General features: G+C 36.0%; 2 protein-coding genes and 1 pseudogene across 3 annotated transcripts in view; 1 reads left to right on the forward strand and 2 right to left on the reverse strand.

The window, feature by feature from the left end:
- Positions 1 to 27950, reverse strand: part of LOC143543393 (protein NO VEIN-like) — a 286208-nt gene that overhangs the window by 4628 nt on the left and 253630 nt on the right. The window lies entirely within an intron of this gene.
- On the forward strand, positions 1844 to 15982 carry LOC143543384 (uncharacterized). The gene is made up of 31 exons (XM_077035714.1): positions 1844 to 2104; positions 2493 to 2566; positions 2691 to 2813; positions 3005 to 3162; positions 3401 to 3445; positions 3560 to 3638; positions 3727 to 3800; positions 3938 to 4044; positions 4643 to 4825; positions 4907 to 5110; positions 5979 to 6195; positions 6277 to 6351; positions 6445 to 7002; positions 7085 to 7286; positions 7377 to 7716; positions 7800 to 7980; positions 8071 to 8211; positions 8298 to 8559; positions 8975 to 9370; positions 9527 to 9987; positions 10070 to 10206; positions 10297 to 10478; positions 10580 to 10939; positions 11027 to 11152; positions 11265 to 11330; positions 11832 to 13531; positions 13882 to 14161; positions 14241 to 14474; positions 14574 to 15062; positions 15291 to 15453; positions 15550 to 15982. The coding sequence occupies exons 2-31, from the start codon at positions 2498 to 2500 to the stop codon at positions 15804 to 15806; spliced, it is 7869 nt and encodes a 2622-aa protein (XP_076891829.1). The 5' UTR covers positions 1844 to 2104; positions 2493 to 2497; the 3' UTR covers positions 15807 to 15982.
- LOC143543385 (uncharacterized) lies at positions 23288 to 27926 on the reverse strand (annotated as a pseudogene). Its single transcript, XR_013137066.1, has 2 exons — positions 27855 to 27926; positions 23288 to 27081 (listed from the first exon to the last, which is right to left on the reverse strand). The product of XR_013137066.1 is annotated as an uncharacterized LOC143543385 (transcript).

A 27950-nucleotide genomic window follows, 5' to 3' on the forward strand; every position in this document is an offset into this window, starting at 1 on the left:
CCATCATCACACACTTTCAACTTGATTTTTTTGATCAAAACACACATCACACACCACCATCACATCTCAAGATTTGTTCTTCTTGGGCGAGGATGGTAATTGAGTGGTGGCGACTGTAAGTTAGGTTGTCGATTTGGCGGTGTGATTGTAAGATCAAATCTTCTCCAATAATGGATGATAATCGTGAATTTGTCAAAGTATGATTTGCATACTCTATTCATGAGATCCATAAAATAATTAGTGCATTCATTAAACCAAATAACATAACAAGAAATCATAGTGGGTATAAAACGAGTCTGGAATGCAGATTTAGGAATGTAGTTCGCTTGGATTCTCAAACGTTAATACTTTGAGCGTAAATCGATTTTCGAATAAAAGTTTGAATCTTGAAGTTGATCAAATGAATCGTCTATCCTTGGTAACGGATATCATGTGAGTTTGTTAAGCTCATGAAAATCAATGCAAAATTTAAAAGTTCCATATTTCTTTTTGACAAATGAGACAGAAGCTCCCTAAGGCAAGTAGCTTGGTACGATTAATCATCTGTCTAACAACTCTTGCAATTGATTAGATAGTTCTTGCATCGCGGACTGTGCCATATGATATATCAATTTGGAGTTATATATTGTTGAGGTAGCAACAAGCCAGGTAAGTCATATAGAAAGAGTTCAAGGAATTCCAACACAATTGCCATGCCCTTGAGTCAACGCTCCTCTGTCTTTTTTCTCGGTGACATAAGGTAAGAGCGCATGGACACATGGTAGCCTTTTCCCAAGTATTTGTGAACCTTCAAGCCAAGTGACCATTCTCATAGTTGTTCCATTCCTTCCACCTTGGATGACTAGAATTTCTCCCGATGGAAGCAATATTCTAACCAACTTCTCATGATATTGACTATACATGATTTCTAGATAACCAATCCATTCAAACCACTCTGTAAAAAAAACTCTTTAACTTCAATGGATAATAGATCTATCTTGAAAAACTTTTTTTCCTATATTGTTTAACACATAACACTACGCCCTAACATATAGCCCCTAATGTATACTATATATAATACATGAGACATATGCAAATTAAGACACCTACTTTTTAAGTAATTTACAACTTGTAAAGCATAAGGTATACATTTTATAGCATGTAAGATATGGACAAACTTGTCAATTAGAAAATATGTATAGAAAGAGTTACAACATTCCCCCTTCAACTTTACTCAACTTTTGTAAATTTAAAAAATTAATACAATTTTGAACCTTCATCTTTACCCATGTATTCATTTTGATTTTAATTGTAACCAACTTCCCATCAATGAGTTTCCAACGGCCGTAACTTTTTCATACGTTAATATATTTTTTTTAAATTACACCATAAAAATTAACATTTTATTGTCTTTAATTTGGGTATAGTATTGCTGTAGTTTTTGTTAATTAAAAAAAAAGCAACATGTCGTATGGACGTTCACAATTTGGTTTTAACGGTTTCTAAGTTAAACCGTGAGGCAAACCGTTGGTTTGGTTTTTTGTCATTGAAATCCAAAACTGAACCGCCGAAATTTTAAATTGAATCGTTACTAATGCATTGAGCTTCAATAATAAGTCTACAACCCGGTCCAGTTTTATATGGCCTATTTTTGGTATATATCGTAAACCGAACTGCTTGATATGGTTTGAACATTCAGAAATCAGCTAATAAAAAGTAGTGATTGGTTTAAACGTTTTCAAGGTTTCAAATGAACCCTGAACATCCGAACTGTTACATGATTACTAGGATTTTTGTTTCCTGCCACATCGCGCGGGCACCCGTCTAGTAATATTTAACACGTGAATGTATGGGTGATTTTCCTAAGAAACAAAAAGGCAAGGGACTAATACTCACGATAATATACATAGAGGGACTAAATCGTACAACGCCACAAAACATATATTGATCAAAAGCGGTTATTATTTTGTACCGTGACTATACAATAAGCATAAGCATAAAACATTAAAACCCTTTAAACCCTAATAATCGTATATTCCTCCTTCTTCTTCTCCGTTGCTTCTCTCGCCGGCCATCCGCCGTCCGTCGACTTAGGGTTAACCGGAAACTCTCCGTGATTGTCTCAGTAGGTTTCGATATTGTTATTATTATTATTATTATTATTATTATTATTAGTTGTCAATTGGAGTTAATTATTTTTTTAGTAGAAGCTGAGTAAACTGTTTTAAGTTATACATTAATTTCAATCGAAGTTAGTTAAGAACTGGCCTTAATTTAGCTTGAATTTGTAAAATAATATGGAGTAGTTATGAATTTGGATTTGGATTTGGATAACCCTAGTTTTGAGTTTTTGAAGTAATATTTGAGTATGTGGATGAATTAGGATGCAAATTGGAGGTGAATTTGTAGTCTGGTTCTGATTGGTTTGTAAAAGTGTAATGCCGGAGTTTAGGATCTATTTTTTGTTAATGATATGCAAAGTTTATAAAAATTGGTGCTCTTGTTGGTGACAGATATAATGGCGACACAGTCTCATGCTCAGGCGGTTAAGTCGTTGAACAGTGGAGCTGGAAGAAGACGTTTTGTGGTACGTTTTAACTCTAATGTTTGATAACAATGTTACTCTAGTCATTGGATATTACAATTGGAACATATTGTTGCCAAACTTAAAAGTACCAATGTGACATGTTTACATTGATCTATCTTTACAGTTCAAGACGTTCTCTCAAAGAATTGAAGAAATTGATGTTGATGTTTTTAGAAGTCTTGATCCCCTCAAGCAAGAACCCTCTGAAGGTTCATCTTTTTTTCGGGACTGCCTTGTTGAATGGAGGGTATGTTAGTCTTTTAGTCAAGTTTTTAGATCACTTTTGGTAGTGAATTTGGCCTATAAGTTAATGTTTAAATTATTTGACACTTAGTCACTTACATTGGAGGGTACACGACATGTTGACCTTACAAGTTGTGTATTATGCTTTAGAATCTTATACTAAAAGGGAATATTAACCTTTTACTATGCATCCAGGAACTTAACACCGCTGAGGATTTTATATCGTTTTATGAGGAAATGCTGCCGTTGGTACAAACATTACCACAGATTATCCTACAAAAGAAGATTATACTTTCAAATCTTCTTTCTAGGTTGGATATGAAAGGGAGATTATCACTTGAACCTATTTTAAGGTATTATATCATTATTACTTTTATCTGGTTTGCATCTCTGTTCTTATATTGCATTGCTGATACAAATAAGTGTAAATATACATGCAACTGCACCACGTCTCAGTAACAATGAAAGCTCTACACTACTGTAACCGAACAGCCCAACCTATGTTTCTTGGTCTTCCATTCGGCTTTTTTGAAAAAAATCACACACATACTTTTTTTCTATCATTTGATAATCATAACTGTTTACGTGCAGGTTAATAGCAGCGCTATCTAGAGATATATTGGAGGACTTTATACCGTGAGTTTATAACATTTTAACACCCAACTTTCTTTTATTGTTTTTATCGGGAAACCAACTACATTGGCATTTTTTTTGCCCTTATACTTACTCTCTCATCTTGAATTTCTACAGCTTTCTGCAGGAGGTTGCAGATTCTATGGTTTTGCTTCTCAGTAGTGGCGCTGACAGGGAGTCGGATATAATTGAGCAGGTCTAATAAACAGTAGTTGTATAAGTTTTTTCTATTTCATACCCATATGCCTAATAACCAAGAAACTCAAAAGTTTTTATATGTGCAGATTTTTACATCGTGGTCATGCATAATGATGTATTTACAGAAATATCTAACGAGAGATGTTGCCTATGTCCTGAAGTAAGTAACATGCATTTTGGCTGACTTTTTTTTGGTGCAGTTTCATTTTTAATGTTGACCTAATCTGTGTATTAGCATTTCATGTTGAAAGTTTTTTCATTTTATTGCTCATTTTTATTTCTATTTTTATTTTTTAGAATTACAATAAAGTTAAGGTTCTACCCGAAAGATTACATTCAGGAGTTTATGGCCGAGTCTGTTTCCTTCTTGTTGAGGAATGCACCTACGAACCAGATTAATAAAGGTACATTATAGATATGTAATATGGAACACGCCAAAGTTAATTTTGATTACTAATGTTTATCAAGTGTATCTTACTGTGATACTCTTGTGTGAATACTGAATGGTAACTCAAGCGGTGACATTTTTCACTTTTTTTGTTTGCTTTACTCAAAAAATAGTTTATGTTTCATAATTGGTCTACTTTATTGTTTGATCAATTGTACCTTTTAATTGAATGTTGCTTTTTATGGTTTTTTTTACTTTTAACATTTTTGTGTTTTTTGTAAGTTATAAATGCTGTTAACATTAGTTAATCTAAGTTTAAAATATTCAAATGTGTTTTTTTAAGTAAGTTATAAATGCTTGTTAACATTTTTTAATTTAAATTTAAAATATTCAAATATTAATTATACCTAGTTTATTGTGATTTTTTAGGGTGTGGTTTATTGGAACTTTAATTGGTTTGTAAAGTTTATTTTTATTGTAATGTTTTTATCTTTTATATCTATTAGACTTCCATAATCAATTTCTTCAATGAAACCACAATGATTTTGAACACGCTATTAGGTAATTGTTGTCAACACGTTCTTATATAATTTTGAACTTCACCAAACTTACAGGTGTCAAGAAAGTAATGTCTGAAATAGTCACGGAACCTTCGGTAACCAGAAAATCTGGAGTGAGTGCTTTGTTATTTTATGTTATGAAAGGATTCTCATCGAAGTTACACTCGAGAGCTGAGCAAGTGCTTAAGTTATTACTTGACAATGAAGTTATTGCAAATGGTGACAAAGACCCTGAAGGCAACTTCTTTTACCTTATTTATTTTGTGATCATATTGGAAGCTTGTAGAACGTTCTTAACCATCTATCTGTCTGTTACAGATTCGAATCCAGTTGTTGAAGTTGTGACCACAGTTTTTCAACGGTTATGTGAAGAGCTGCAGTCCTCGGAGTTGAAATTGTTGTTGCAACGTGAACAAAAGGAAATATCTGAAGCTGTTTCTAATGGACATTCTCACCATCTTACTTATCTTCTGTCCCTGTTTATTTCCACTCTGGAAACTGATAACATGCACAGGATAATAGGTAACATAAATCTCCTTTTTGTTATTATCATCTTTGTTGTAGCCTAATAACCTGTGTGTCACTTGCAGCATAAGGTAAATAATCGTGTAGTAATAAAATATGGATAAGATTTATAACAATTCTTCTTAAAATTATATTTAGAAGTTATAAAACTTGTGTAGGTGCTAATTTCATTAGTTGATAATATAAGGTTAGTGTATTAAAAGTTTTGTTTTTTATTATTCTTTTATGATTTATGATTAGATATCAAAAAAATTTAAATGCTAATAGTTAGCTAATTTTGAGTTTGTTTAAAGGTATTGGTATTGGTATTGGTATTGAAGATAACTTTTAAATGATGCAACTTGTTTAAAGAAATATTTCTTTTTGTTTTGTATATACATGTGTGTGTGTATATATAAAACGTTAAGTATTAAATGGAAAATACCATAAAAAACCAACATACTTTTTCTTTTTTCCCATAAAAGTCCCTCAACAATTTTTACACGTTTAAATTCTCTGTATGTGTTAATTTGAACACATTTGTGAATTTATTTTAAACAACTAACCACTAATTCATATAAATCAAAGTGATCATCTTTAAATTACAAATGAAGGGATGCAAGTACTTTTACAATATTGAGATTCCTTGTTTGATTTAGAAGTTTAGTATAAATACTGTGAATCACAGTTGTACGATTCTTACATCGATTTTGTATATCTACAATTTTATTTATCGATCTCACTTAAAATTCATTTCATAGGATAATAGATTTGACCATGCTTAGTTGATTGACGTGTCAGATCTAGTTCAAGGATTACATCATCATTAATTACATATATAGGGTTTTATATTCCATTAACACATATATGAATCTTACTGCTGCAGAGTTTGAACAAGTGTTTGAGCTGGTTAAGTTGCTTATTGAGGCGTTTATCAAACCTTCTAGCAAGCAGAGCACTGGGGAACAATCATCTGAGGTTATTGATAAAATTTTGCAATTGATGCTTTGCATTCTTGATGGTCTTTATAGTTGCACGAATGTTGGAGCTCTTGCTGTAGTGTCGATGCAATGGGTTCCTGTATTTGAGATGAGGAATGAGAGGTATTTGGCTTTGTTATGTGAATCTGTTATATATATTTCTACCACTTGAATGGTTTTAACTTCGAAATTTACTGGTTGCAGTTTTATGAAATTTATTAAGGAATTATTATCCAAGGACACTTCCATAGTCCAGATTTTCAGAACCAGTATTACAAGGTAATAATGACATGGTTCTGCTGTCTTAACGGATTCTTGATATTAGTTTACCTTGATTGATTGTTTGAATTAACTACATTTACAAATTTTCAGTGCGTTGACTGATTTGACAATGACTTTGGAGGATGAAGCTATGTATCTTCTTGTGAAGTTCTTCGAGAAGCTACAATCTTTAAGTTTCTATCTATTGGAAGGGAAATCCAAACAGGGGATGTCAAAAGTTTGCAACTTTCTCCAAGAAAACATTACTAGCTGGATTGGGAAGATTAATGATGCTGTACATAAGCATCCAACATGCGTGGAGTTTAAGGATACAGATCTAGCTCATATTTGGGGAACTATCAGCTGCTATTCATACATGACAGACTTCGAAGCTAATCCTCAAGTACTTATGGAGTTTGTAGAAGCTCTTGACCGCCTTTTGATGGTCAACTCCAGTATGATACTTTCAGCAACAATTGCAGGGTTGCCTAGAAGGGTTTGGGAAAGCCTCATTGGAGCTGGTTTGGCTTCTTATCAGAGATTGAGCTTCAGTCAGACAGCTAAGCATGATGAATTACCAGTGGATAAATTCTTGTATTTTGCTAAAAGATACAAGTGTTCAGTTCATATATTATCTGCAGTTGCTGATTTCTTGGATTCTTTAGACTCGTATGTTTTCAACTCTTTACCATTCTGGGTTCGTGCTGTAATTTCTGTGCTCTTATTTTGATTTTTTTATTGGCCAATGCAGGTCCACCACACAAGAAGATGGCATACATAAAAAGTACCCCACAGAGTTAGAGGCAGGAAAAACCATTGATGCGTTTAATATTTTTTCTGAAAACTTATGCCATGCTGACAAACAGATTCGTCTTCTCACTCTACGAATTTTATGTCACTATGAGTCTTTATATTCTGAGAACGATATGATAATCGACGATCACGGTGATAATGTGCGTACCCTTATCTTGCTTTAACCATATTACAATGAAGAAGTTTCAGTTTGGTTAAAATTTTGTTTTTTAATTACCCTCCTATTTCAGGTTCTCCATTCATTGCTTGCCATTGAAGGAGCGTCTCTTTCTATAGCCACCAGCAGGAAAGTTGTTCAAATGTTATCAAAGATACAAATGGATATCTCAGCTAAAAGAATCCGTGACGCTTACATACCCCTTGTTTTTAATGCTGTTATTGGCATATTTTATAACCGATTTAGTTATTTATGGAATCCCGCTATGGAATGCTTTGGTGTTATGGTTAATGATTATCATTTACTAGTGTGGGAAACGTGCATGAAGTTTTTAGATAAGTGTGTGTCTGACTTTGCATCACATCGAGAACATTCTGATCAAGGAAACAGTGAATTTCATGGCAGTCAAAATGGTATGGCTTTTAGTTTCTCTTTTATTTGTTGTATTAATTCAGGAACAAAACAAGATTTTTGATACCTTATATGTTATTTTCAGAATTGCTTGGTTGTTTTAACCAATTTGTTGGCTCTTCATGTGATGACATTCCAACCCCTACTGTTTTATCACTGCTGATCAAGTCATTACAAAAAGTATCAACTTTTGTGGAATCACGGTCTCGGCAAATTATACCTTTGTTTTTAAAGTTTTTGGGTTATGAGGTTGCTGATCTTTCAAGGTAAATCTTTTTGATTTATTATTTTGCTTTCTGGTGCTGATAGCGTTAATGATATATTAATACACCGGTTTTTTGTTTGTGATGTTACAGTGTGAGATCATTTAATTTGAAAGCTTGTAAAGGGAAAGTATGGAAGGATGTTCTTGGAGATTGGCTAAACTTGCTGAAGCTGATGCGCAATTCAAAGGCCTTCTATCGGAGTCAGTTTCTGAAGGAGGTTTTACAACACAGGTAGTAATAGAAGCTAAGGATATGTAGTATTTTATTATAATATGATGGTTTAAAGCTATTAGATTAAAGTGTAAATGTGTTTTTAGGCTGATTGATGAGAATGATTCTGAGGCGCAGTTGAAGGTTCTTGATTGTCTGTTGAATTGGAAAGATGAGTTTCTAGTCCCATATGCTCAGAATCTGAGAAATTTGGTCAGCCCCAAGACCCTAAGGGACGAACTTACAAGATGGAGTTTATCTAGGGATTCTCATTTAGTTAGTGAACAACACCGAGACAGCCTTGTGCCACTTGTCATTCGGCTTCTTGTCCCCAAAGTTAGGAATTTGAAAACACTTGCTTCTCGAAAGGTTTGTTATGCCCACCATTTAACGAGAGAATAACCTTTTTCATAACTCCACTCATGTATGAAAACTACTTTACATGCAAGCTAAGTATCTATCTGGTCTCGTTTAAACAAACTGTGGCCAAAAACTTACCAAATGATAAAAAAGACTAATTTTAACCTTTTAACTCGTTGTCACCTTATCAAATGTATTTCTGTGTTCTCAAAAGTTTTAAGGGGAGTTTTGTCAATCGTCCAGTTTTGGCTCATTTTTGGTGTAAATGAAACGAGATACGTTCTTGATTGGCTTTTATAGTAGTTTCATCATATGAGTGATTTAGTGAAAAAAGTTGTGTAAAAGTGTTGGCTTTTGCATCAATTTTATAATTTCCTTATTATTCTTTAGAACCACACATAACTAGTGTTACTATTTTTTTCAGGCTGCAAGCGTGCATCACAGGAAAGCAATTATTGCATTCTTAGCTGAACTTGATATCAATGAGCTCCCTCTGTTTTTTGCTTTATTAATAAAGCCGTTACAAATTGGTTCAACGGGTGTTGATGATGTGAGCGAGTTGATTTGGAGTTCACCTAAAACTCCTGCTAGTTTTGATTCTTCAGCTGTTTTGAGACATTTTACCATGGATAACATCAAGTCATTATCTTCAAAGAAAATCTATGGGTTTCTACATGTGACAGAAGACATTCTTGGAGTTTTTGACGAGTCACGCATTAAACCTGTTCTTGATACATTAATGGGAAGTATTGTTCGCATATTAGCTAGCTGTGCATCAAGTAATGATGAAGAAGATGATGTGGCAGATAAACAATCCATGGTAATATTGTTATGTGTGTAGATTTTTTATCCATCATACAGTTTCGACCTCTTTACTTATAAAACTATATATATGTAAAGCACTTCATAGTTTGTATACATATCTTGTAGTGTTACTTGTTACATATCCTGATAGCTGTTTGTTTTTGAGTTGCAGGCAAGCTTGCCTCCAAAACAGCTAAAAGATTTGAGATCTTTATGTCTAAAAATTATATCTTTGGTTCTGAGTAAATTCGAGGATCATGATTTCGGTGTGGATTTCTGGGACATCTTTTTCTCAGCGTTAAAACCATTAATTGATGGTTTCAAGCAAGAAGGTGCCAGCAGTGAGAAGCCAAGCTCATTGTTTGTTTGTTTCCTTGCTATGAGTAAAAGCCACAAACTTGTCTCCCAATTTCACAGGGCGAATAATCTTGTCCCAGATATATTCTCGATATTAACAGTCGCAACAGCTTCTGAAGCCATTATATCATGTGTTCTTAGATTTATCGAGAATCTTCTTAATCTTGACATGGAGGTGTCAAATCATGATTCTAATGTCAAAGGAATTCTACTTCCCAATATAGATACCCTTGTCTGCTGCTTGCATCACCTATTTGCAAGCAAAAATACCAGCAGGTATTTATTTTTTTGTAAAAGTTTTGGACATATATACCCCTTTTCCAAGGTTTAAAATTTGTTGTTTGAATTGCTCATATAGGAAATCTCTCAAACCTTCTGGAGGGAAAGAGCTTAACATTTTTAAATTATTGCCTAAGTATATTGAAGACCCGTCACTCGGGAACAAATTTGTTGACATTTTGCTTCCGTATCTAACCAAGAAACCTCACGACTGGGGTTAGTATATTGTTTTTCTATTGGCATTGCTGTAATATGCCCTTTTTATAACTATATGATTTGCGTATAAACCTATCATGTGTTACACAGATTCATGTATCGAGACTTTGCATGTTATTCAGAAGATGGTACCAAAGTCGGGAAGTGAAGGCAGTTTAAGAATGCTGAATGCTATCTCTCCACTTCTTATTCATGCCACCTTAGATGCCCGGTTGGCGATTTGTGGCATCTTTGATCTCCTTGCTGAAAGTGACCCTTCCTTAGTCCACTTGGTAATACTGATCTTTAAGCGTTGATCATATTACTAATTTTTTAAGAAAATCTGAACATTTTGACTCCTATATATTTATTCACAATCATGGTGTTTTTGCAGGCAAAACTTCTACGAGAATTAAATGCTACATCTACCATGGAGATAGACGTTCTTGATTATGATGTCATAATTGGTGCTTATGAAGCAATAAATATGGATTTCTTCTGCAGTGTTGGACAGGAGCAAACATTAATCATCTTGTCACATTGTGTACATGACATGTCATCCAATGACTTAGTTTTGAGGAACAGTGCATATAGACTTATGCTTCTGTTTCTTGAATTCTGTCAAAAGATCATTTCTGGTGATATGAAACCTAGTGTCGGTTGTTGGACTGAATCATCCATTCAGAATACAATAAACAACTTCTTTTTGAAGTACATGGGGGGTGCTATGAACAGCGGAACTTCTGTTATTAAGGTGAAAACTCAGTTTATTGTTTTTATTTTGCCGTTAATACTTGTTTCTGGAAGATATATTATTTAATTTCTTAAGTTAATTTTGTAGGTTTGGTTGGATTTACTACGGGAGATGGTGGCGAGGCTTCTTAATGTGTGTAAACTTGAATCATATGGTGCCCTCTGCCATGTAGATGCAGAACAGGATTTCTTTACCAATATTGTTCACCTACAGGTTCACTTGTTGACACATAATTACAATACTTACCGTTTATTCCTTTATCTTGTTGCTGATAGAAAATATAATAATTTTACGTTTTGTTTATATTTGGCTTTCGTGAGTACAGAAGTATAGGAGAGCGAGGGCATTGATGCGCTTCTGCAGTGTTGTCCGTGATCACCAATTATCAGAGGTAATTTTTTTATTTGGTCAATGATGAATGGGGTCAATGGAGCCACGTTAGAAAGAAAATGAGTCAAAATGGTTAAGTGGGCGTATTTTCAAATCTCTATATTTTTTCAATCATGTACGAAATAATGTTCCCATCTTACTGAAACCTTTAAAGGTAAGCTTTCAAAATGTAAAAAGATAAAATTTGAAGAGCATGTCTTTTTTTTTCACAAAATAGAACTAAGAGTAAATATTTATGTTGTAATAACTAAAATAATAAAAATATGTTTTTTTAGGAGAAAGTTTGCAAAATTTGCAAGGTCAAGTAACATTGCTGAATTTTTTGTGATTTGACTAAATAAGATAAACAAAAATAGTGATCATTAACGCTATCTACTAATTCTTGGTGAAATATTTTAAGAGATCTGGACAAAAGGTGTTTTTCGGGTTCCAAACTGTATAGACCCATACCAAATGACGTTTTGACCATCTACTTACCCTTACCGTTATATTGACTGTTCAGGTTATTACAAATAAAGTGTTTCTCCCGCTGTTTTTCAATATGCTACTTGAAGTAAAAGATGGAAAAGGAGAGCATCTTAGAAACGCTTGCATTGAAGCCATTGCGTCTATTTCTGGTTCTATGAGTTGGAAACAATATTATGCACTCTTGAACAAATGCTTCAGAGAAGTCAAACTTAGACCCGACAAACAAAAGTTCTTTTTGAGACTCATTTCCACGATACTTGACCACTTCCAATTTAAAGAAGTCAAAGTTGAAAATCCAACCGTCTTGGTCAAATGTACAACAACAGATAAACATTCTGATATACAAACTTCTCTTCACAAAAGCATCCTGCCAAAAGTACAAAAGTTGTTGAGTCTGGATACTGATAATGTCAATGTGAACGTGAGCCTTGTTGCACTCAAGTTGCTAAAATTACTTCCTGGAAACGTGCTAGAGCTTCAACTTCCAACTATAATCCACCGTGTTTCAAACTTTTTGAAAAATCGTCTCGATAGTGTTCGTGATGAAGCACGGTCTGCTCTTGTTGCTTGTTTGAAAGAATTAGGGTTTGAATATTTCCAGTTTATTCTCAAAGTGGTGAGATCGACTTTAAAAAGAGGATTTGAGCTTCACGTGCTTGGATATACAGTCAATTTTATTCTAACAAAGTGTTTGTCCGGTACCGGTTCTGGGAAGTTGGATTATTGTTTAGAAGATATTCTCTCTGTAGTGGAAAATGATGTTCTTGGTGATGTTTCTGAAGAAAAAGAAGTTGATAAAATTGCTTCAAAAATGAAGGAGACCCGAAAAACTAAATCATTCGAGACCTTTCAGTTAGTTGCTGAAAACGTCACGTTTAAAACCCACGCCTCGAAGCTGATGTCATTCGTTACATGTCATCTGCAGAAACAGTTAACCCCAAAGTTGAAATCAAAGTTACAAACTATGTTACATCATATAACTTTGGGTATTGACCGTAACCCAACCGCAAGCCAGCAAGATATTCTTATTTTCATCTATGGCCTCATTGAAGATGGTTTGAACGGAAATGGTGATGCCAGCATTACAGGAAGTCATTCTCGCTCACATTGTTCACATCTAATTACAGTATTTGCTCTTGGAGTTTTGCATAGCCGCATAAAGAAAATGAAAATTAAACAAAACCAAGAGCAAGCAGTGTCATACTTGGACCCTTTTGTTGGATTATTATGTGGTTGCTTGAGCTCCAAGTTTGAAGATATCATATCTTCATCTCTTACGTGTCTTTCACTTCTTGTGCAAATTCCATTACCGTCCCTGAAGTCTCAAGCGGATAATATTAAAACCGCACTCTTTGTTATTCTACATGGTTCAGTTAATGCAAGCACTCCCTTGGCTGAATCTTCTATTCGGTTATTAACGGTTCTTTTAAAAAGCACGAGTATTACACTTTCATCTGATCAAATGCATATGCTTCTACAGTTCCCGCTTTTTGTTGATCTTGAAAGAAACCCGACTTTTATTGCACTTTCTTTGTTGAAAGCAATCGTGAGCCGTAAAGTTGTGGTTCCCGAGATTTATGATCTTGCTAAAATAGTTGCGGAGTTGATGGTAACAAGTCAAGTGGAAGGAGTACGCAATAAATGCAGTAGGATATTTTTACAGTTTTTGCTCGATTATTCAATCTCACAAAAACGGTTGCAACAGCATCTTGATTTCTTGCTTGCCAATCTAAGGTAACTATTGGTCCTGTAAATGCTAATTTTTTTGTGTTAAGCTTATTATTTAGGGCAATACCTTACAAAATCAACTTAGTTTCTGATTTTGCAAAAAAGTCCCTCAACTGAAATGTTCATATATTATTTTCTGACGGCGCAAGCAACTGCATTCACCATTGTTTCTGACTTTTAACACGTTTAAGTACATTAGCATGTCAGTTATTGGTAATTGCTTGTTACTTGCAAATTCAGCACCTGTAAATTTTGTTTAAGTTTAACAGTATTAGGGCGTTGAGCCAAATTATAGTTTTTGTGACAACACTACTTCGATTTCTATACTAAAAAGATAAAATTTATGTTTGTTGTAGATATGAGCACCCTACTGGAAGAGTAGCAGCGGTTGATATGCTCGGTGTTATTATTCAAAAATTTCCACCCCAAGTTGTGGATGAGCAATCACAAACTATATTTCTCCAACTGGTTGTTTGTTTAGCAAATGATTCCGAGAAAAAAGTCAAAACTTCTACTGTGAAAGCTTTAAAGATTCTGATTGGTCGTGTGGGGTCACAAAGTCTCCACTCTATTTTAGAGTACACAATATCTTGGTATTCTGGAGAGAAGCAGGGTTTATGGAGTGCTGCAGCACATGTATGGTTATTAATTTATTTGATTATTATTTAAATTGTTGTGATTAATATATTTGATGGTTACAAAATATCTTATACAGGTATTAGCACTGTCAGCAGAAGTAATGAAGAAAGGTTTTGCAAAGCATATAGATGCTGTTTTTCCTGTAATGAGACGCATACTTTTATCTGTGGTCAACATCTTCAAAAATGGTCAAACGGATCTTTCTGGTGAAACAACAATTCCTTTATGGAAGGAAGCTTATTATTCACTGGTTCTTTTTGAGAAGATGTTGCTTGAATTTCCTGATTTGTTATTTGGAGAACATTATGAGGTACTTTATACATTTACTGATGCACTCGATTTGTGTTTAGTTGACCACAGGGACCATTTGTGAATTTTTCTCTATTTTATATTTTCATTTTGTTTACAGGACATGTGGGAAATAATTTGTGAATTCTTGTTGCATCCACATATTTGGTTGCGAAACATCTCAAACCGTCTTATAGAGTTGTACTTCAAAAATTCAAAGACAACTGCGGGCAGTTTCTTGATGAGACCAAGCAGACTGTTTTTTGTAGCAGCTTCTTTCTGTTCTCAGTTGACAGCATCATTAACTGGAGATGAAAGCAAGCGTCTTATCGAAAATATTGTATTTACAATTCTTCGGTTACATTCAATGTTAGGGCAACAAAATGAATCTCAAGTTTTCTGGTCAACCCTAGAACAAAAAGATGAAGAGATTCTTTTGAGAGGTTTTGTGATTCTTGATTCAAGGAAAGGAAGAAGTATGTTTGCATCTCTTGCATCGGGGCTTAATGGTCATACTGACAGTGAAAGTTGTGAGAAGCATCGGTCTTTGCTAATTTCTTCTTTGATTAAAACAATGGGGAAGATTGCACTTGATGTGGAAGATGATCAGGTTTGTAATAGTATATGCTCTTTTTATAATTTGCATTGCGCTTTTTTTATATTTTATAGATTGCTCGAGAGTAAAGCTCGTGCTTAAGATCCCTTTTTATACAACCCAAGTTGACCTTTTAATACAACCCAAATTGACCTCTTAGGACCCGTTTGAATTGTTTGACCCATCAGCCTTGTCTTCTCTGGGGGTTTTATATTGCTGACAGTTGTTTGTAAACTATTGCAGATGGAAGTCGTCTTTAATATTTTAAAAGAAATATCACCAGAAATCCTTGATAAAAATGAAGTTATGGAAAAGGATGACCAGAAAGATGGTCAAACTCTTGTTTATCATATTTTGCTTCCTTTATACAAAATATGTGAGGGATTTACTGGGAAAGTTCTCTCCGGTAAGTTCTCAGCATCTAATATAATCAGATTCTGCTTTTAAATTTAGTTTTTTTTCTTCTTTTACCCTTACGAGTGTTGCATATGTTTGTGTTCAGATAAAGCGAAACAGCATGCAGAAATAGTGCGCGATAGCATCAAAAAGGACGTAATCGGGGATCTGAAGTATGTTCAAGTTTGTCATTTGATTGGTAAAAATCTGAAGGCGAAAAGGGAGAAAAGGAAACAGGGGGTAAAGATAATGGCGGTTGTGAATCCAGAGAGAAATGCAAAGAGAAAGCTTAGAATTGCTGAAAAACATAAAATGAACAAAAAGAGGAAAATAATGTCTATGAAGTTTGGAAGAAGATGGTAGGTAGATATGACATTTTATTTATCACCCAATTTTGTTAGTGTAACAAATTATTTTATTGCATACCAACAAATGAATATTGTAAAAATTATTATTATAATATTTGCTCTGGTTAAATTAAGTTTACTAATATAATTCAGTTAGACAAAGTTTGAGTTGGTGAGTTTGGCTCGTTTGTACTAAAGCTTATGTTAAGCTTTTTTCACTTAAATAACTTTTGATATGAAGTGGATTATCTAGAGATGAGCTCGATACGTACCGATCCCGAACAATCCCAAAATTTTTAAATACTAGTTGGTACTGGTATGGGACTTCAAGCAAAAGTTCGGTAAAAAACCGGTACCAATCCTGATTTTTTTGGTTCAATACCCGTACCTGGTACCATCTGCTACGTATGTCTATTATAAAACTAAAATTTTGTCACGTTCAGTTATCATACATTCATACATATCAATTATGCTGAAGAGCTTCGCAAAGTTACATCTTCGAAGATGAGAAAGTTGTTAACCACTTTAAACTTGAGTCGAAGATAACCGCTCGTGTAATGATGTCATGACAGAATTTGCTTAGTTCTTCGGCATGGCATTTGAGCTTTGGCTTGAACTTTCTTAGTTTCCATCTGTAGCTAAACGTCTTTTGTTTTGACTTTTTTTCTTTTAGCATTTATCTACATTTACATTGTCGTTGGTTTATATACTTACTTTTACTTTTCCAATAATATTATTTTCTTCTCTCTATTTATATAATTTGTTTCTCTAAATTTTGATTCATAATTAATCTTTACTTTTATATGTAAGAGTATGAAGAATTAGATGTGAAAGCTAATAAATAAAAACTATACTTTGCATCATATTTTAGAAACCTGTTAACCGTTTAGTTTTGATCATACTCTCCACCTTTATAGTTTTTTTAGAATGATGACTTTCTTGTGTGTTAGGTCACCGCACTCTCCAATTTGGAAAGGTACGTTGCCTCCACTATGACCAGACTATGTCGTCTTAACCGGGGTCACGTCGGCTTCAGAGTTGGGCTTGGGCGTTCCCACGGGAAACCATACCGCCGACTGCCACCATAAGAGCAGAACTCTCGGGCGTAACAATTGGTACACGAGACATATGCACAGTGGAACTAAAACCCGGGCAAGCTCGGGATTCAAACTGGCAACCTCGCAAGGCTTAGCTCAAATATTTCATGTCAATATCTACCCAAAATATCATAAGTGGAAATCGAACTATAGAACCCAAACATCTTACCACTAAGGCATAAGTGAAGGATTCCATCTCTACGGTTGATACTTGATACTCCTTATAATGTATAATTGGGTATAATTAGTTCTTTTTTTCAGTTGTATATATTCAATACACTCTTAGAAAATTAAGATGTTACATAAGGTAAGAATTGGTACACGAGGCATATGCAAATGTTTTTCTCCATAATTTCTCATAAAATGAATTTAATGCTCAAAAGAATTGGTGCACGAGACATATGCACATGTCTTTCTTCATAATTTGTCATAATTGAATTTAATGTTCAAAAAATTGGTGCTTCGACTATTTTACATGTCTTTCATCATAACATACACAAATTGAGTTTAACGCTCAATAAAATGGTTTTCCAAAAATGGTTTTCCGACATTTATAAATTGCTTTACGGCGTAAGAGATTTCCCCGGTTGGTATAATTGGGTATAATTAGTTTTTTTTTCAATTGTATATATTCAATACTCTTAGAAAATTAAAATGTTACATAATGTTTTCCAATATGGATGTTTTGTAACACGCTAATATCTTTTATTTATGCATTGATATGTTCTTTTCGTGTATCTATATTATTTTTATTTTCTTGATAGTTACGAATGAACATGATATGTTGTTTATGTGATATTAGTCCATATGCGATTATGAACTTTAGTAGCTTATGATCTCTCGTAATTCTATTATATCAACTAGTTTCTTATTGAGAGTTTGAGACTCTTGTAGTCACTAGTCAGGGCCGGCCATAAGGTGTGGTCAAGTGGTCGACGGTCACAGGCCCGACACCACGTAGGCTCGATTTTTTATTTTTTGTAAATTATATATATTTTTATTAAAACAATATGTATATTTAGTGTTTAAACCCAAAGGTTTTGGTATCTACTCTCATTTGAGGCATGTTTAAACATTTTTGTACAAAAGTTTTTTACACAACCCAATTATAACCAAGTAAACCCATTTAAAAATTATATTGTTTAAATCCAACAAAATACTCCTTTTATTTAAGGCCTAAAAAAATTTCGCATTCGACCCAAATTTTTTTTTCTTTCTCGGAGCTGGCTCTGCTTGTTGTTAGTAGTTTTTAAAAGAGAACACCCATGTAGATACACATCTTTTAATATGATTATTAATTACGTAGACTTGTTGGTTATTTAGTTATTTTCTTTGGTTAATACGTTGTTGACTCCTTTTATTATAAACATTGTATTTAAGTACATTGTTACTCGTAGAATTGATTTATGATTGGGTTTGTTTAAAATAGAAGTGCACAAAAAAACCGGTTCTGGAACCGAACTGGTGGAACCGACCCGGAACCGGTTCCAGTTCCTACCCGATGGACCAAATACCCGGTTTGGGTATTTTTGTACCCGAAAATCATACCCGGTTCCTCTATTTGTATTTCTCAATCGGTTCCAACCCGGTTCCTGATTGTACCCGGTCCGGTTCCTACCCGAAATAACCGGTTCCGGCGGTTTTTTTTGAAAAGGTCAAACACAGGTCAAACTAGCCGTTGTAACCGGTTCCAACGGTAATATAGCCGTTGGAACCGGTTTTTAAGAAACAAAAGAGCCGTTGTAACCAGTTCCAACGGTAATATAGCCGTTGTAACCGGTTCCAACGGTAATGTAGTCGTTGGAACCGGTTCTTGTAGCCCAAAACCTATATATAAGTTGTTTTCCATTACTTGTTTCACCACCAAACTCAAAAACAAACTAAAATATTTCTCCTTTAGCAAACCCGACCATCCAACTAAATATTATTATGGCACCCATCAAAAAAACTAACAAGAAGGCTAAAAAGAGTGTTTTTATTGAACCCGTTCGTGCTATGGAGGACCCAAATGTTCTTGCGGTCGTCACCCATAATCGCAACCAAGACATATGGAAGAATTGGGATTTGATTGTGAATGCCGAAGGTAAACAAAAGGCTCGTTGTAAACTATGTGGAACACAATTAAAGCACGATTCTAACTCGACTTTGAGAAAGCACATCGAGAAGCCATATTGCAATGCCTTGAAAGGGATTGGCGCGACCGATCAAGTTGACTTGGGTAAAGATGGTACGCTATTTCGTTACAACACGACTCAAGTTCAAGATAGAATGGCGAAGTTCGTTATTTAACGAGGTTTGTCGTTTAACCACTTTGATGACCCGGATTTGACGCCGTTGATTCGAGAAACTCTACAACCGCGATACACACATGTAAGTCGTACTACCTTAAAACGTCATTGTATCAAGTTGTGGGAGTGTGCTAAAAAAGAGTTAATCGATTTTTTTCATTCTTTACAAGCGATGGTTAGTTTAACTACCGATATTTGGTCGGCACCACACGGGTTGCCCGAATCATACATATGTGTCACTGCTCATTGGGTTGATCCGGTGACATGGCAATTGATGAAACACACCATCGCTTTTGAAAACTTCCCGTTCCCACATATCGCCGAAAAATTGTTTGAATTACTTGATGAAGTTATAACGACTTACAACTTGAGAAATAAAATATTTTCGATTTCGTTTGACAACGCTTCAAACAATACTAAGGCGGCCGAAAAATTTATCATTAAATATTCACCACCTTGTTTTGGGGATTTTTTTTCATGTTCGATGTGTTGCACGTATCATCAACTTGGTTGTTCAAAAAGGTCTCGACAATGAAAACATTTGTGACGATTTAAAATTATTTAGACTTATGTTACAAGATGTCTTAAAAAATGGTAAAAGAAGACATCTTGAATATAAGAACTATTGCAAGTCGGTTGAAAGAAAGTATTTGGGGCCGAATTGGGACGTTCCAATCCGTTGGAACTCAACTTGTCATATGTTAAAGTGTGCTTTTGCCCAACGCCAAACTTTACAATCTTTTCATAAAAATCTTGTTGATGAACGCGAGGCTGATATGCTTCCGGAAAGTGTTTGGGTCAATGTCGGTATTTTGTTGGAGTATCTTGACGTGTTCAAAAACTCAACAACAAAGTTATCGGGAGTCTATTATCCTACTAGCTGTTGGGTTTTGCAAGAATTGTACTACATGTCTTGCACTTTTAAAAACTTTGCGGAGAAAAACAAACTCTTCAAGAATATTGTTGCGGTGATGAAGGAAAAGTTCTTAAAATATTTTGAAAACATACCGCCGGTCTTTACTTGTGCCGCCGCATTAAACCCCTATTGGAATGTTCATGGGGTTGAGACAACGATCGAGGAAATATTCGACAACATGGGTATGCACGAGATCGACCCAAAGTTGTCGACGGAAGCGAAGGAAAAGTTCAACGAAAACCTTCAAGACCTTTATGACTATTATTTTCAAATGTATGGTCCAAGCACGAGATCGTCTTTTGTGAAAAAAACAACTAGTAGGCCGTGCAATGACCCACTTATAAACTTGATGAATGCGGTTCGTGAATCGGCATCTAAGAGGCAAAGAGAAAACACACCAACTAGCGAACTTGGTCGATATAGTGGAGCAAACTATGTTGAGGGCGCAACGGTTGACGAAATTCGCAATATTGATTTGTTGGCTTGGTGGAAAGGAAAACAAAACGAATTTCCCATTCTATCCGCCATGGCTCGTGATTTGCGTGCCGTACAAGCCTCAACGGTTGCTTCCGAATCGGTTTTTTCTCTTAGTGGGAGGGTACTATCTATGCGAAGAACAAAATTAACTCCCGAGTCTCTAGAGGTTTGCATTTGCCTAAAGAACCATTTGGATGCGGTGGATCATGTACAACACAAGGTGAACTTTGAAGACGAAATACCAATAGAGCGTCCTATTCATGATGAGGAGGCGGAGGACGGGCTTTCTTTCGATAACGAAGACGAGGGTAAAGACGAGAATGAAGACGATGGTTTAACGAAGAAGAGTTGTAATTTGTGTTTTTTATTTGTTTTAGTAAACTTATTTGTAACAAGTTCAACTAATATTTAGTTTTGATTTGTTTAATAATAACTACTTTTGTTAGTCATGATTAATTTTTTGTTATTTTTTTAATAACGACGGGCATTTTATTTATTTAAACAATAACTATTACAAAAATTATTAAAACATAAATGATACTAAACATAACAACGAAAACTAAAAAACAAAGTCCGGCGTTTTAATCCGGCGTTCTACAACGATTAAGCGTTGTCACCGGCGGTAGATGCTTTGGTTGTAGAGTCGGACGACTCTCCCACTTCCGCTTTTTTAGCATCCAAACTTCTTTTCTCTCGACAATACTTATTCGTATGTTTTCGTAATGTCGAGTTGGACCCTGCTTTAAGAAACTTCAAGCAATATTTGCAACAAGCCATCTCTTGTGAGTAGGGCTGTTCAACGGGTAAGACCCTACCCTTTTACCTAATACCCTACCTGGACCCTTTACCCTTTTAGGAAGAAACGTGGACCTGAGACCCTACCCTCTAAACAAGAAAAGGGTCGGGTATAAATAAAGGTTTTAAGGGTCCAACCCTTTACCCTTTAAGGCAGTAATCACATCTCTTTTTCTGCATTTACTAGTTGCATATCTTATATATGACTTTAATATATGAATCCTAGTACAATTATACTTTCATTTAGTAATATAGTAAAGTCTAACTTTGAAAGTTAATCATTCATTTGAACTTATGCATAAAATATTCACATTTACAAATTACATGTAGAGAACAATTCAATGATTTCCATATATATGTTTCCAGTCAGTAGTATGACCCTTTATTTTTATTTTTCTTTGCAATTTGGAAATTTCGGATGAATCTTATATGAAATATAAATCTCTCATAAATTTCAGATTAAACGCGAATCTCGTATATATCTAGAAACTAGTAAACGGGTCAAGGGTTTGAAAAAGGGTCGGACCCTTGAAACCCTTTTACCCTTTAAGGTGAAATTTAAATACCCTTTACCCTACCCATATTATATATTCGGGTCTAATTAAGGGTTTTATGAATCGGGTAATCGGGTTTCAAGGGTCCGACCTTATCTTGCTCACCCCTACTTGTGATTCGGTCATGAGACAAATCGTAATGAACCCAGACATCGGGGCATCGTGTTGTTTCGATCAACATAACAACGTCGTCATTAGTTGTCATTTGTTGTCGGTTTAAGCTTAATTGTGTTTTGGAGTGTGTTTTATAGTTTTGGAAGTGGTATAACAAGTACACACCATACCTTGCTATTTATAGAATGTAAATAACCTAATTATAGTAAAAAAAACTGGTTCCAACGGTCAAAAACGGCTATATAGCCGTTGGAACCGGTTTGTAACGGCTAGTTTATTTGAAATTCAAAAAAAACCGGCGGAACCAGTTTTTACGTAATAACCGGTCCCGGTTCCTACCCTACCCGGTTCCTAAAAGTTGGCATTTCGGGGCATCGGTTCGGGTCGGGAACCGAACCGGTTCCTGATTGGAACCGGTGCCATTTCCTACCCGGTGTGAAAAAACCCGGTTCCGAATCGGCTCGGGTTTTTCAACAGTACCCGATTTGTGCACGTCTAGCTTAAAATGCACAAAAATTATTCTAATAAACACTTGATGTTAATCTAATATATATAAGAGAAGAAAACCGGACGCAAGTCTTTATGTTAGAAAAACGGACGCAAGTCTTTTTTAGAAAGATATATTATTACTTGTCCTTATTTTATGTAAGTGAACAACTCTCCATGACTATAATATGGCCATAACTAATGGAACAATATTGTATCTCATATGACAGGCACTGCCGAGAGAAAATATGGTATTTTTAGTTTAAATGCGGATTGCAATCACCGACCACAAGCAAGCCTTTGTCGCTTTTTATGCGAGGAAAGCTCAAAGCCAATCCTTAGTCACAAGAGTCATAGAGTCTTGTTAAGTGTGTAATCGTTTACATGAGCCATGCAATAAACCTCTCAATCCTAGTTTAAATTCTCATGGTTAACATGGGGCACCACTTAACCAAAACCATCTCTAGATTCCAACACTCTTCACAGTCACCAGGGAAATTCTAGGTCAGACCGCTAACTGCCGATTTCTGACCATTAATTGTGGGTTGGTTTACACAAGCGGGTTGTTTCAAACCGAATCTAACCATTTGAAGCTCAAACCGGCCACCATGTTTCAGTCTGGACAGTTTCAACATTGTATGAACACGGAACAGCAATATCACAAGTTACCGCTTGATGGCCATAACCGCATACAGGTTGCGGCTGCTGACTAACCCACACCCCTTCAACCGCGTTCACCAGATACCTACAATATATAAAAAATACAAAAAGAAATTCACATAGATCCCAACAATGAAAAACAACTGCATTAACTCCAGACAACATATCAATTCAGAAACAGCAGCATCTAAGTCAAGTAGTTCAAAACACAACAAGAAAGAAAACACAACGAAACAAAAGAGATTCAAACAAAGTCAACCTCAAATAAACATAGTCAACTCGGGCCGACTGTAAACATTATCGCCTTCGTCCTCAAGCACAGGATACGCCGCCACAAGTGCATCTTGAGCACCAATATAAAGCGAGTTATAGATCTTCCAATAAACTTCTCGAACCTTCCTTGCCGGATGAAACAAACCCTGCAAACAGTAATTAAGCACCACAGCAGCACCCAATGCCACACGCATCCCTTCGATCGCTTCCATAACTGCATTAATAACATGGGGTGATGTCTCAAAAATATTGGGCCACACATAGTTCAACAAGTGGACCAACGCGTCCTCGCACCCAAGCCCAGCAACACCCAGAGCCACGTGCTTAACCGCTGAGGCTGCGGTCTGTCTGTGAACCAGGTCCCGGTCCATAAGTGCGTCTTCAAGTAATGGAGTCACCGCATAGATGTAATCCTTACCCATCTCACCAATATACTCAAACAGAAACGATAAAGATTTCAACACACCATTTTGCACGTTTAACTCCGGCACACGATATTCATTCATTAACGCGGGTAAAACCGTGAATGGTGAGCATGTTTCCACGGCTATAGCCACAGTCGTGCAAACACGGTTTTGTCTTTCTTGGACTTTAAGGTTGTTTAAAAGGGTGGCTAAGACGTCTTGTGGCCCAATGGCTTTAGCTATGTAACCAAACGTGTTAACAGCGGCTCGCCGAATCCCTTTTTTGTGGGCTTTGAGCATTTCAAGGAGCTCGAAACAGATTCGCATCCATTCACGAGCGGGGACAAACTCGGCACCACGATCAGCAATACGGCCCACCAAGTCAATGCAGTTTTCTTGAACCTTTTCGTGTCGATTTTTCAAAATTGGCGTCAAACGTGGAAGCAAGTCTTTTATTGGTGGGGTCATTTTGGTCATACCGATAACATTCACGATTGCTTTCAAAGCACCCAGAATTGAACCAAGAACCTCGGGATATTCTTCTCCTAAATATTCGTATAACACGACACCGAGATGCCCCATGAGTTGTTCTTCTTGGCATTGTTTCATAACCACTTCGATTCTTGAAATCAGATCTGCAGCTTGTTGTCTTACTTTTGCACTTTTGTTGTTTAACCGCCATTTTATGGTACCACATATTTGTGGAAGGTACGGTTTTACCCTTTGACCAAGAGAGTTGACCACTGCACCGAACCCGTTAAGCATAACGTTTGCATCGTCGCTGGTTTGTTCTTGGAAGGCGTACAGAATACCATCGATTAAAAGCTCTTCTAAACGGGAATCGATATCTGATGCGCCTAAATTTGCTACAACCTTTTCAATTGTTTCCATCACCATTCTTCTATACGGTTCACTTTCATCTTTCAAATCTTCAACGATTCTTGCTATAATATCAGGAACACCAACTTTGTTTGCAATCTCAACAGTTGTTTCAACAAGTTGCTTATAATTTCTTCGATCCAACGCCATTCTTCTAACCCAAAAGTTTCTGAAAAACTCTGGAAGAATATCACTTCGAATGTAATCAGCTTCAACACCTTCAGTGCTCACACACTGTTTCACCACTTTCAACACAATCTTCTTCATTTCTTCATCAGGAGATTGAAACTCACGAATCAAAATAACCATAACTTCTTTTGTGTAGTAACTAGCATAAATGGCATCCATTAATGGAATAATAAAACCGATTGCTTTCAAAAAAGCAGCCAAAACCTTCCCACGGTGGGACCGAATACCTTTCCATAAAGGCTTAAGAACCGAATCAAAGCTTTCAATACCGTACGGAGCAGCTGCCTCAGCAAGTGCCGCCAGTGACAAGGCGGTGATGGTTCTAACCTTTTGATTCTCATCATTGAGCCCGTGTTCTATAATTTCAACAAGTGATCGTAAATGAGGAAGAACCGCACACCCTATTAAAATAGCGATTTGTTGAACAATTTTAATTCCCGTGTGTCTAGCTTGCCATGACTTCTTACTTTGGCAAACAGCTTTCAGAAAAGGTAATAAAGCAGGTATTCCAAGTGCTGATGCAACAACACTAAAAGCTCTTGCAGTTGTGTTTCTTACATACTCATCAATGTTATCAATATCAGGTCGCATAGCAGCTATCATAGTTGCTAATCCAGCTGCTTTGCTGAGATTGGATATGATTTCTCTGCCTTCCACACGAGCATAATAATCTTCATCAATCAATAAAGGTTCTATCACAACAAGAATTTTATGAACATAAGGTCGAACAAGCTCGTCTAGCTTGTAAAGAACTCGGTCAATGACTTTAACCAACAGGTGTCTCTCTTGGTCTTCTAAAGTGGGCTGCATAAGTAATGGAAGAATACGGTTGAATAACGGACCAGCACCAAATTCACGGGCTTTGTCTGTTAACTGTCTCAAAGCTGTCTTCCTCTGTGGTGGGGTCCCGTTCTTGACCTTGAGCAACAGTTTCATGATCTTTCTCTCTTTTTGTTCATCTGGTGATAACTCTTCTTCATCTTCTTCATTTAACAAGGCTCCAAAGTACTGGTAATCTTCTGGTTTCATGAATGGAAGTCCACCTGGCATTTCTTTGGGAACATCAAACTGTTGACCTCTGTTTTCTTCAGGAATGGCGTATAGAGGCGTTCCCAAAGGAGTCGGTGTAGCAAGAAGCTTTCTTGCAGGAGTTCTAATGGGAATATAAGAAGCAGGTGGTTCCAAAATCTTGTACCCTTCTTGTGGAAACATTGAATCGAGTTCTTCATCAGTTAGTGGACGGTTCCTATCCTCAATAACCGGCTGCAGGTGTAGCACCGCCAGGTGTGGCACTTCCCATGGTGGCCGGTGTTTCATCCCACCTTGATCTTTGACGTTTTGGTGTCGGGGTAGCAAGACCAGACAGCTTTGGTGTAGCATCCCATGTCATGCCAGCTGGAGTAGCGCCAGGTGTCACTCCACCAGCTGGTGTGGCGTCTGAGTCAGCTAACCGACCAGGTGTAGGCGTTTCATCCCACCTGTTTTTCCTTGACATTGAAGGAGTTGCATCACCAATTCTACCAGGTGTTGGAGTTGCATCCCATCTTCCAATCCCGGGAGCTGAATCAGGCATATCCCAATCAGAACCAGTTTTAGCCTTCTTTGAGCCTGAATCATCTTGAGACTGATCCCATCGGTTCCTTCTTTTCTGAGCAGGCTGTGAAGCAACTGCTTCCTTATCTTTCACAGCTGCCTTATTCTCCTCTTTCTCTCTTTTCAATGCAGCTTCCCTCATAACATCAGCATAAGTTCTTGTTTCAGGTTTAGGAGTTTTATCGCCACCAGCAAAAGCATCATGTCTTTCTGGAGAAATAACCTGATTCAACCTCCTCCTTCTGTAATCATCTTCTCTATCAATAATCCTTTGTGACTTCTTAAACCCAAGAGCCTCATCATCAGCGCCCATTGGCATATCATTCAAGAGAGATTTAGGAGCAGTGTAAGAAGCTAACTTCCTAGCAACCTCATTATCCATAGCATCAGCTTTATCTTCATCATCATTAGCAGGAATCTCCCTGTTATAATCCTGAAACCTATTGCTTCCATCATAAAGATCAGTATCAAAAGTGATAGCGTTCGGAGCTAGTGCTGCCTCCATTTTCTTCCTTTCTTCCTGTGTCTTTGCAATCTCCAAATCCACTGAACCCATATTTCCAAATCTACAAAAATTGAACCAACAAACAACATTAGTACGGCACATATCAATTAAAATCCAAAATAGCTCAAAATCAAAAGATAATCCACATAAGCATACACGAAATACGCCATAAACCTAGCACAGACTAAAATCCAAAAATACCTCAAAAATCAACAAATAATCCACATAAACATATATGAAAATAAACCGTAAACAAAGCACAAACTAAAATCCAAAAATACCTCATAATCAACAAACAATTCACATAAACTTAAGCGAAATTAAACCGTAAACCTAGCACAAAGTAGCCTAAATTTGCACCGATCAATTATCATCCAATATACCTCAAAATCAACAAATAATCCATATAAACATACACGAAACTAAACCGTAAACCTAGCATGAATTAGCCTGAATCAGTTACAGATCTATTATCATCCAGAATACCTCAAAATCAACAAATAATCCACATATCCATACACGAAACAAAACCGTAAACCTAGCACAGACTAGCCTAAATCATCCAATAAAATCAAAAGCACTAAAACAGCAACGAAACCCTAAATATCTTTCTGGAAAGAATAAACCGACGTGATTAAATGCCTAAGCACAGAAACTACAAAATAACAGTATGAATCGTTGGCAACGAAGATATATAGATCGCGTAAAACCGTACGTAATCGACTAATAACACGCGTAGAAATTATTATGAATACCAGAAACGATTATACTAATTATTATTATCAGAGATAATTAAACTTATTGCTGAAGAAAACGAAGCAGAAAGAAACTTACTAGGGTTTGTTGTGACGAACAAATCCGACGAGTGTGTGGATGCGAATAAGAGAAAATGAAATTGGGGATTTTATTTTGTATAGTATAGTTAGGGTG

Source organism: Bidens hawaiensis, unplaced genomic scaffold (assembly GCF_021521415.1).
Source record: "Bidens hawaiensis isolate Kalapana, Puna unplaced genomic scaffold, B.hawaiensis_p1.1 tig00013119_1, whole genome shotgun sequence".
Classification (NCBI taxonomy): domain Eukaryota; kingdom Viridiplantae; phylum Streptophyta; class Magnoliopsida; order Asterales; family Asteraceae; genus Bidens; species Bidens hawaiensis.